The 12,306-nt window shown below is 35.0% G+C and overlaps 1 protein-coding gene across 1 annotated transcript; it reads left to right on the top strand.

The window, feature by feature from the left end:
- The first annotated feature begins 1,973 nt into the window (after nt 1–1,973).
- On the top strand, nt 1,974–11,691 carry LOC147626328 (ent-kaurene synthase CPS/KS, chloroplastic-like). Its single transcript, XM_086816792.1, has 14 exons — nt 1,974–2,145; nt 2,430–2,524; nt 2,994–3,303; nt 3,554–3,737; nt 6,375–6,592; nt 7,742–7,862; nt 7,992–8,104; nt 8,539–8,765; nt 9,854–9,966; nt 10,061–10,159; nt 10,285–10,500; nt 10,607–10,745; nt 10,829–11,077; nt 11,499–11,691. Exons 1-14 carry the CDS (start codon nt 1,974–1,976, stop codon nt 11,541–11,543), a joined length of 2,301 nt encoding a protein of 766 aa, XP_086672918.1. The 3' UTR covers nt 11,544–11,691.
- The last annotated feature ends 615 nt before the right edge of the window (nt 11,692–12,306 follow it).

Below are 12,306 nucleotides of genomic sequence, written 5' to 3'. Positions count from 1 at the left end.
GGATCATTTGCACATGCACAAAATATGTAGAAGAGTGTAAGGGTAGGCAAAGTAAACACAACATGTGTAAAACAATTTTCCAATTTGTTTGCCACTTGGAGCGAAACAATATAGGTCTAGGTAGTGTGGTCAAATAAACCAAGCCTTTGAGCACTTGTATCACAAAGTCTAGGGGTAGCAAAAATATTCATAATATTTTGGAATCAAGGCCCTTGCTTTATGTCACTATGTACAACTCTGGACATTCTCTTGATTTTGGACAAAGGTGCGTACCCAAATTTTGGAAGCCTACCTCTTCTAAGGTAGTAGGCTCTCTCACCTAAATGTTGGAAGCCTACACCTAATTCTGAGATAAAAGGCAGCTCTTACCCAAATGTTGAATACCTACATCTTCTAAGGTGGTAGAAGGCTCATAACCTTGGCCCAAGCTTCAAAAACAAAAGGAAAATTTGATAATAATTTGCCGAAAGCTCTCAAGATTTTAATAATAATTCAGGAAATTATTTGAGGAGTTCTTTTTCATTTAGAAAGCCATACAGTGCACGGCCTTTTCGTCGAGCCCTTATTTTTGGAAATGAAAAAAGCACCCTTTGAAATGTAATGGTATGCTTCATTCGATGCACATGGTTATTGAACCTCCCGTTGAAACTTGAATGGTGCTGTCAAGTCGTCGCTGTCACGCAACAGTTTACATGTCAAGAAGAACAATCAAAATAAAAAAGCTTCCTTCCGAAACTTCCTTTGAAATGTAAAAAAGCACCCTTTGAAATGTAATGGTGAGATGTGATGCTCCATTCAATACATAGCTATTGAACCTCCCATTGAAACTTGAATTGTCACGCAATAGTTTAGATGGGAAACTTTCTTTTGACGGATACGCAATTTTCAACCTTCACATCGTAGCCGTGAAAAACTCCAATGCAATTTTCAACCTTCCCATCGTAGCCGTGAAAAATGATCGAAATTCCAACATATGGCGCACGTTGTCCTGCGAAGAAATGAGTGCGAGGGAAAATGTGGGCTGAACTGGAAAAAAAAAAAAAACTCTGCCCAATGAGAAAAAAAAAGCTCATTAATAACCGCTAGTCAAAAAAGCTCATTAATTAACCTATTCCCCCGGTACGACGGTTGGCAGGCTTTAAATTTGGCACCTAAGTCTAGGTGCCATAGAAAATCTAGTGGCACTTTTGGCATCAACCATGGGTGCCAAAATGTCACCTTTGGCTAAAATTTTGAGTGCCCTTTTAATAACAAACCACTTTACTTTGAGTAATGAAAACATATTAGTTTTGTAAGTGCATTAAGCTTTCACAATTCAATAGACGTCTTCTCATCACACAAAATACATTATAGAAAGAGAATTTTTAAAGGCATCATAAATTATTGAAGACTTTCCATATTTATTATGTATTGTGTACTATATTATATATATTTACTATATTATATATATTATATAGGATATATACCGTGGTCACTTAGACCCCTAAGGCTAGGTGCCATTGGGCACTTCCCTTGTTTTTTCAAAGTGCCATGTTGGCACTTTTACCAGAAAACGAAGGTGCCATTTGGCACTTGAAATTGTGAAAGGCTTCCGTAGGGGTGCCAAATTTAAAGCCTGATGGTTGGTTTGTTTTTTTGTTTTTCTTCTGTTCATTTTCTTCTTTTTTCTTTCTTTTTTTTTTCTTTTTTTGGAAAATCGCCAATTGGAACCTTCACATCGTAGCCGTGAAAAATGCAATTTTGGCGCACGTTGTCCTGCGAAGAAATAAATGTGGGCTGAACTGGGAAAAACTCATTAATAACCGCTAGCTCATTACGATGGTTGGTTTGTTTTTTTTGTTTTTCTTCTGTTCATTTTCTTCTTTTTTCTTTTTTTCTTTTTTTCTTTTTTTGGAAAATCGCCAATTAGAACCTATTTATACACGCCGGGCCTGCAGAGCAAAGAGAGAAGTCATTTGAAACAAGAAACGGCCATGGCTTCTCTCGCTCTTCCCTGTTTCTTTGTCATCCAGAAACCCGTCAATAATTATATTCTGTCCCAGCTGTATCAAAAACGTCCCTGCATGCGCCCCGCTCTCATCGTACCGCTTCGCTCTACACGGAAATCGGCTGATCACCCCATCCTGCTACACGCAGCTGCCTGCGGTCTCTCTCTCTCTCTCTCTCTCTCTCTCTCAAATACATTTATGCTTTCAATAGTTACTCCATTCTGACACGAAATGTCTTGTAAACATTTGCATATTTCCACAAACTGCTTTTTATTCACTATCTTCCATCAATTTATAATACATATTAAATAAGCGAGCTATATAGCAGTTCAGCCCAGTTAAATTACGTATCCACCAATCAAACTTATATTACAAACTGTTTTACCTATCCTTCTTCATCAATGGCTCGACATTTATCTACTTTTTTGTGTGCTGTAGCAGCTACTAGCAGTGACAACCCCACTACCACCTCATTGTATTACAAGGAAGATGAAGCCAATGTTCCAGCTCCTCATGTTGAAGATGATCTTACAAAGGTACTTATTATGTGATCACTGGGTTTTCTAATATTGTGATCAATTGTAGATGCTCCTAACGTGATCATTAATTACTTGTTATTGTAACAATTAGTAGCCTTTTAGTGCTAGATGAAAACCTTTTATTATGCAACCTTCTACTATCATCTATGATGTTGTCGATCTCTTTCAAATCGATCTTTAAAGTAAAGGAGTTGGCAGGCTTATTTTTTTCCATGTTAAAAGACATTCCATTTTTTTGGTGCTTCTTTCTTCCCTTTAGGTCAAACCCTTAAATGTTTTTTTTTGGTTCTTTGGTCGATTCCATTGTTAGGGTGTTTACTTTTCCAATTTTGCTAGTATGTGTATAAGTGGACTATAATCTTGGTGCTTCTTTTATATTGAGCTAACCAGTTTCTATAACATGCCTACTATATCTTCATGTGATGAGGAATTTGGATTTTTAAATTCCCTTTTTGACAAAACACAGGTGGCACAACATAGTGGAGGGCAGATGCAAGAATGGATTGACACAATCAAAGGGATGTTTTGCTCAATGAGCCTTGGGGAGATATCCGTTTCTGCATATGACACTGCTTGGGTGGCCTTGGTGCCTTCCTTAAATGATTCAAGGTGTCCTCAATTCCCAAAGACACTTGATTGGATTATCAAAAACCAACTTCCAGATGGTTCTTGGGGATACAAAGAACTCTTCCTTACCTATGATAGAGTTTCTAGCACACTTGCTTGCTTAGTGGCTTTGAAAACATGGAACCTGGGCCACGATAACATCCAAAGAGGTACGTTTTTTGCATCACAAGACTTATTAGTTGTGGGATTACTATATAATCAAATGCCATATATGTCGAAACTCACATGCTACATGCTTTATAATTGTCAAGTTTCTCACCCCTTCACCTATGTTACCCAAAATTATAGTATTTCTTTTGATTTCCTTGCCATGATTTGATGTTATCATATGGCCTCTTCTAATGCTACTTCATGTTAAGATATTCTGCATTGAAGGTCCTTGTTGCTTGTGTTCCTAAGGTGTGGAGTTCGTACACAAACATTTAACAAAAACAGAAGCAAATGTGGAGGATCATATGCCCATTGGATTTGAGGTGGTCTTTCCTGCAATATTGGATGCTGCAAGAGAACTAGGCCTAGATCTTCCTTACGATTCACCCTTGGTGATAAAAACTAGGGTAGAGTACGAAAAGAAGATCAAAAGGTATATTTTCTTTAGATCATACACTCTTACTCCTTATAATAGTTTCAAATCTTTAAAATGAGTGTAAATGGAGTGCTTTATAACTTTGTTAAGTAAAATCAACATTAAACATTATCAAAAGGATAACTCTAAGGTAGTGAACACATACATGATCATATTGAACATTAAACAATAGCATTAGAATAGCTTTAAGGTGGTTACCATTGATTGAAAAGTTAAAGGGTGCTTTATAATTTTGTTTAAGTGAATAAATACTATTATTATAAGTCCTTTAAGAAACTTCAATCTTGTAATTTTATTAGAAGTCCTCTAACAAACTTGAATCTTGTACTTTTAGTGTGTCCTCAAACTAACCACATTGCGGCATGAGAATTGGCTTGAAGTCTACATAATTGCTTCATGATGGTAGGGAGAAAAAAGATGTCAAAAAAAGTACACAAAATAAAGTCAATTTCCAACATTAGCAAATTTGTTTTGTTAAGGTGAGAATTAAAATTACAAGGTTTACTTTCATACTATGATAGTATCAACATAATAAACCTTTTGATTGTTCTTATGATAAAAGGCACAAAGACTAAAGAGATCTTAACGTACTCTTGTAATAAAAGACACAAAGATTAATCTTGTGTTAAAGGCACCAAGAGGAAAGGGATCTCAGAGTTGTCTTGTGATAAAAGGAATGGTGAGTATAGAGATTTAAATCTTTTAAAAAAAGGAAGTTATGGAAAACTTTACTTTTTGTAGGGAAAGGGATGTTTGAACCCCAATGGAACACTACAAGTTTCGTAAAGATACCAATCTCTAAGTTTTAAATGCATGAAAAAGTAGGTTAGAAACTATAAAGGACAGGCTTATGGTGATATACCTCCCATCAATGATTTTATATTCACGTGATCACAATGTTTTTTCTGTAAATAACATGTGTTAACATGTTAACATGTTCCCAAAAAAGCCGGTGGGAGGTTCCTTGGTAACCAGCTAAAATCCCGCCGAGATTTTTGCAATACCCGACGGTCCTGCCGGGAATTTTAAAACCCCGGCGGGCCCGCCGGGGTCGTCATTTAGCCCGGCGGGCTACATTTTTGTATATATATGGGCTCGGGGGGCCCTTTGGGAGTTCATTGCTGACAGTTCATCGCCCTTGGTCGCAATGCGCGGTAGGATGTGGGTGGTCCGCCACACGAGGGGTGTGTGTGTGTAAGGCCATTCTTCGGAATGGTGCTTATCGTGGGGCACATAGTCGGTAACGCGGCTGGTTTGTGTCCTATGGTAAGCATGGCACGCCGTAGTGGTACTAGTCGGTAACGCGGCAAGCATAGTATCGTTATGGCGATGTCACCTTTCCTTCCCTTCCCTTTGTCAAATGCGGGCATATGGTCGGTAACGCGGCTAGTGTATGTCCGTATCCTATTCATATTCCCATAGATTCGGGCGGCATTTTGTCATTAATGCGGCAAGTTGGTGTCGTCCGCTAGTGTATATATTGTTTTTTGCATATTGCGGCATTTGATCGTTAACGCGGTCGGAAAAATGTCGTAAATTTGCTTCATGCGGCTTGTATTGTTTTTATTGTGTGTGATCCATGCAATACTTGGTTGGTAATGCGACATGAGTATTTCATGGATCAAAAGTTTAATTTCATGATGTCGTGACTCGTAAAAATGGTTATCTCTCTCTCTCTCTCTCTCTTCCTCCCCCCTCTCTCTCTCTCTCTCTCATGATACACTTCACAACTCTCTCTCTCTCTCTCTCGATACACTTCACAACTCTCTCTCTCTCTCTCTCTCTCTCTCTCTCTCTCTCTCTCTGTGTCGTCACGATAGGTGTGTAGATGAGGAGTTCTTTTTTTTTCTCTTAAAATATACATAATCCCTAATAAATTACCTTTTCTCTCTCTATTTTCTTAAAATATAAAACAATACTAAACATTATTTTCCTCTCTTTAGGAACTCACAAAACTATTGAAAATGTCATCTAATGTTCCCTCTCTCTCTATCTGCTCACGACTCTCTCTCTCTTCCTCCCCCCCTCTCTCTCTCTCTCATGATACACTTCACAATTCTCTCTCTCTCTTGATACACTTCACAACTCTCTCTCTCTCTCTCTCATCATACACTTCACAACTAACAAATGAAATTTTTTTTTCCTACGGTATCTATACTTTTTGTATAAACCCTTACATATATGGAGTTCCTTTTTGCATCTAAACTAATAGGGGAGAAAAGGTCCTCGAGTAGGAATATTTCTCCCTATCCAATTCTTATCTCCTATTGAGATATAAAATTGGTGTCAAAGAGAAAACATTTTTACTATTCAAAAGAAACACTAGATTCCAATATTACGACTAGTCTATAAAGAAATAAATGTTCCTATTTACAATTATTCTATAAAGGTAAGGTGGCTTCAAATAAACAAGACTAGATCCTACATTTTCCAATTGTACTAAATGTGAAGTTTAGCACCATCATTGAGGGTCACTTTTGGTACCCAGTAGTACAATTAGTACTATAGTAGTACACAAATTAACCTTTGTATTTTATTACTACTATATTTTCCTTTACTCATGACATCAAATTTTGTGCTTTGATACTACTATATTCTACTTGACATCATTCTATGTTTTGTTGTTCAATGCAGTATTCCAATGGGGCTACTCCATAGTCGCCCGACCACCCTTCTATACTCTTTAGAGGGACTTCAAAACTTGGTGGATTGGAAAAGGCTTTTGAAGTTCCAAACAAAAAATGGATCTTTTCTATTGTCACCATCCTCTACTGCGTGTGCTCTCAAGTACACGGGTGACAAGAAATGCCTCGATTATTTGAATTTGGTATTGGAAAAATTTGATAATGCAGGTAAAAAAAATACATATATATAATGTATATACATATACATACATAGGTGTATATATATATATATTGTGTGTGTGTGTGTGTGTGTGCATGCGCACATGCATGTTTGATATGTGTAGTACCCCCCCGCCCACACACACACACACACGCACGCACGCACATACATGCATGCATGTGCACATTCTAACCTATATTCATTTATGTATATAATACATATGTACATATATATTAGACACATACGTATAATATATAGGTACACATACCTATATTGATTTATGCATATAATATATATATATATATATATGTATGTATGTATTTATGTGTGTGTGTGTGTGTATGTATATGTATGTATATATGTGTATATAATATAGATACAGACATGCATGCATGTGCACATTCTAACCTATATTCATTTATGTATATAATACATATGTACATATATATTAGACACATACATATAATATATAGGTACACATACCTATATTGATTTATGCATATAATATATATATATATATATATATGTATTTATGTGTGTGTGTGTATGTATATGTATGTAAATAAGTGTATATAATATAGATACAGACATATATATTAAATGTATACACAAACATTACAGCAGCTGTACATATATACATACACATACACACATATAGTTACTTACACAAATAGTACATGCATGTATGCACTCGCATGTACCTACACATATAGTATGCTTGCACGTTCACACGTAACCTATGCTAGTGGTAGGCATTAATTACATTGATTTTGTTCACAGTGTAACTTAGTTTCCTAGCTGATTTCACAAGATTGACCTTTTCCATGATCTTATAACTAATATAGCAAATGAGATCTATTCAGCTTGCTATAAATGTATTTCTTACTAGATTATTATTGACGTCTGAAATCAAATAATTTCTATTGATTTTATGTTTTCTGTAATGTGTAATTTTGAGAAAATGTACCAATATATGAGATAAAGCAAGGAGCTAACAGAGACCAGTACAATTTAAATGAAGCAGCATAGATTGTCCAAAATATAAGCCAAGAATATTATTATATACTATATTCAAGATGTGGATTGCATGATTATATTATTAGTTAGTAATAAAATTTCACTGCCGGTTGATAATTATAACAATAATATATATGTAGTACCAAATGTGTATCCGGTGGACTTGTTTGAGCACATGTGGATGGTAGACCGGTTGGAGAGGCTTGGGATATCAAGATACTTCAAGAGCGAGATTAAGAAGTGCTTGGACTATGTGTATAAGTGAGTAAGATATGCTCTAGCAAAGAGATTCCAACTTAAGTCCCACTCAAAACTAGTTCTAAAAAAGATTTAAACATGAAAAAATGGTGTTTCGTAATTATTTTTCTAGTTTTCATCATGAAATAATAGGTATTGGACAGACAATGGGATGGCATGGGCTAGCGACTCAAATGTCTATGATGTAGATGACACCGCAATGGGATTTCGCTTGCTCCGCTTGCATGGCTATGATGTCTCTCCAGGTACTATTAAAGTATTATTATCATCATCAGACAGACTTAATAATATTATCGAAGCAAATTATCATTTATCACAATTATAGAGTTAATCATGACTAGATCACCAATACTAGGATAGATTTATTTCTAAGAATTATTCAACACAACATATAATTTTTATTGTCTTGTTGACGAATTTATGAAGCCAAATCATTGTATCCAGCTCAACAACTACTAGAATGCTTCAAGTCCTTCCCCCCCCCCCCCTTTTGTCTTGCACTTTGAATTTCCATTATTTTTATTTATATTCAAACAATGAAAACTTTTTTAAAAAAATATTCAAACAAGCAAAGAGACCAGCACTCCCCCCCCCAACAACAACACAACCCACACACATAATATAGCAAAACATGTGAGAACATAACATCTTTTATGTAATTTCTGCATGTCTCATGTAGAGGTCTTCTGCCATTTCAAGAAAGGTGATGAGTTCTTTTGCTTCGAGGGGCAAACAAGCCAAGCTCTAACTGGGATGTACAACCTCTATCGAGCCTCCCACACTATGCTACCTGGAGAATCTATTCTACATGAAATCAATACCTTCACCAAATCCTTCCTTCTCAATAAACAAAAGAAGAATGAGATCCAAGATAAATGGATCATTTCTAAGGGCCTCAAAGGCGAGGTACACAAGAGCTCTTAAACAACTCTTTATCTATTTAAATGGTGTTTATCAAGCAAAATGGGTGTTTAAAAGGCATCATTGAAGTCCTAAACCACATGCATTATATTCTTGAAGTGTCACCCAAAAATTTTATTCATAGTTGTTGGGCTACATGAAGTAGGATCGACGCAAAGTTTTTTTTTATAGGCTCCTAGTGATTCCTCCTTAATCATGCCGTTATTTTGAAGACTATGTTCCTTTTAACCCTTACTTTCATAGGTAAAACCTTCAGCCAACATGGGTAAGCCCTCCAACAGACATATTGCCTTTATTTTGAAGACTATATTATTATTTTAACCTTCTTTTCAAGGGTAAACCCAGGTGTGGGTTAAAGGGTACTAAACCCTTAAACCTAGGTTGGCTACTGACACTTCCACATGTCCTATACCATCAACCACTCCTATCAGTTAACCTTATCACTTCCTTACTCTAAATCCTTTAACCCACATGGGATGATAGCACTTTTCAAAAGTCCTTACCATCAACTCATGTTATCACTTTTTCATATGTAACCTCATCATCCCTATTGCATTCTTATCCTTCACCCCTCATTGTTTCTTTAAAACTCTCACCAATGTAAGATTATAGACACATATATTCATTTACATCTCAAATTTCATCCAGTCTATCCACCTCTTAAGATCCTTTAGTGTATAAAATAAATAAGAGTCCACATTTTTAGAGACACTTTAACATCTTGAAGAATTTCGTAAATTATATGCATGTTTTGTTTCCTTCCACATCTTAGATATCTATTGGATATGTTTGTCTTACATGGCAATCCTTAAGTGCACAAAGTCACATATGATGCTGCAAATATCTAATTCTACCCCTCAGGATGCGGCAAGGTTCTAGTTACAAGAAAATTTCAAAATATCTTTTAAAGAATTGAGTATCCACCTCGTTGAGGTACTGTGTAATGGATGAGAATCTCTTGAGTAAAAATTATAATAACTCATGGGCATATTCTGCCTTAAAACACAAGAAAGGTTATTGTTTTTTATTCCAATTGAGAAACCCCAAAATTCTATATGTGGATGTGATGGTAGGTAGAATATGCCTTAAATCATCCATGGTATCAAAGTCTTCCGCGCATTGAAGCACGACACTATATTGATCAGTATGGAGTGGATGACATATGGATTGGAAAATCACTATACAAGTAAGATCATTGTTGATTTGTTGGATTTATTAAATAGAACACTTAAAATTACAATGCATTCAACTGATTCTTGAAAGTTATGTGACATGCACAGGATGTTTTATGTTAATAATGAAACCTTCTTAAATCTAGCTAAAGCAGACTATAACTTGTGCCAATCGTTTCATCAAAAGGAGCTTACAAAAGTCTTGAGGTGACTACTTTTTGTAAATAAAATCCTATCCTTTTATACATTATTCTCATCAGCCTTGCATGCATAATGAGTGTATACTCGAAAAGGAATATGACTCTAGCACACTTTTTTATGTGATTTTGTAGGTGGAACAAGGAATGCCAATTTGATCAGCTTAAGTTCTCACGACAAAAGACCGTAGAGTGTTTTTTCTCTGTAGCATCCACACTTTTTGAACCAAATTATTCACTTGCTAGAGTTGTGTGGACAATGTGTTGTGTTCTTACAATAGTTATTGATGACTTCTTTGATGTGAAAGGCTCTTTAATAGAGCTTACCATCTTTTTAGATGCAGTAAAAAGGTATATTTTTGTCTTAAAACAATATACAGCTAGTACATGAAATATATATCCTTGATGAACAACTCTTTTCTATAGATGGAATCATAAAACTTTGTTTTGCTTACAGTTGGGATCCTAAACTAGCCAAAAACTTCTCCCAAGAAATGAAGATATTATTCATGGGTCTATACAACACAGTGAACAATGTTAGTCAAGAGGCTTTTGTAGCTCAAGGACGCGATATTACCTCTCACTTAAGGCACTCTGTAAGTCAAATTTTAATTCTTTAACTTTCTTTAAAAAATTTCCTTTACATATACTTATGTTATCATTGTATGCAATGTTATAGTGGGTAAGATGGCTCACCTCTTTACTGGTTGAAGCAAAATGGAAGTTTTCTAATCGCTCTCCACCATCACTTCAAGAATACATGGAAAATGCAACAACATCAATAGGAATAGAGCTAGTAGTGGAGCCCACTATATTATTCATGGGTGAAATGCTATCAGAAGAGGATGTCATGCATGAGGATTATTTTGTCATTATGGATTTACTAAACAAAGTGGGACGGCTTAATAATGACATTCAAGGTTGGAAGGTAAGTAATCTTAATAATAGAAATTATAAAATTATAAAGTTCACATAAATAACCATTGAAACATCTAAAAAAATCATAAGAGTTTATATGCTTTATCATAGAAATGTTACATGGGATTTGCATTTTTTTAGAAATATATACTTGAGAGATACACTGCATGTGACAAATGTTGATTCATAAACCATTCTTGTCTTTATGCAGAGAGAAAATAGTCAAGGAAAGTGGTCAGGTGTGACCGTTTATTTAAAAGAAAATCCCAAGGCCATAGAGGAGGATGCAATAAATTATTTGAAGTCCTCAAAAAAACATGCCATGTTATTATTAGTCAAAGAGTACTTAAGAGATACAAATCTTCCAAGACAATGCAAACAAGTCCACCTGAATATGGCTAAGATATTGAACTTTTTTTATGCCAAAACAGATGGATTATCATCAATCACTGAGATGGCTCAATATGGCGAAATAGATGGATTATCATCAATCACTGAGATGGCTCAATATGGCAAAACAGATGGATTATCATCAATCATTGAGATGGCTGAATATGTCAAAACTACACTTTACACAACAATATCTTGATATATAGGCACATATAGCTCTTTGTAAAATTATATCTATCGTACCTTCTAAGCTAGGTCTAGTTATAAATGAGCTCTACAAAGGGAAGAGAATATTATTTGAACTCTCCATCATCATTTTTTTAAAATAGTTTTACCACAGTATAATAGAGTACCATGAGGAAGCATCTAGATGTTTTAGATACACTTTCTCTATACTCGAAAATAGTGCACAAGAGTAATCTTATCTAGTTTTTTATTTTTCAAAATGTAATTATAAAGACGTTTACGGTATAATATATATTAGAAAATCTTGAAAAAATAACTTTAAGAGAATATGTGAGAACTATAATTATAAAGACGTTTAAGGTATAATGTATATGAGAAACTCTTCAAAAATTATAAAGATGTATATGAGAAACTTTTAAGGTTTTGTATTTTGTGATTATAAAGCTATTAAAGGTATAATATACATGAGGAACTCTTCAAAATTCACTTTAAGAGAACATATGAAAAGTAAGAGAAATTTTCACTATAAGAGAATAGATGAGAAAACTATACGAAATTCTTACTACAAGAAAATGTATGAATACTATGTTTTTTTGCATGTCTCATTGGAGATAGGAAAAGTTTTGGGATGAATCATGGGTACTTAAATAAATCTTGAAGATA

The sequence above is a fragment of the Cibotium barometz genome, chromosome 22 (assembly GCF_041138505.1).
Source record: "Cibotium barometz isolate CiBa-2024 chromosome 22, ASM4113850v1, whole genome shotgun sequence".
NCBI classification, from domain to species: domain Eukaryota; kingdom Viridiplantae; phylum Streptophyta; class Polypodiopsida; order Cyatheales; family Cibotiaceae; genus Cibotium; species Cibotium barometz.
Note: the sequence above shows the minus strand (reverse complement) of the source record. Positions and strands in the feature narration are given on the sequence as shown.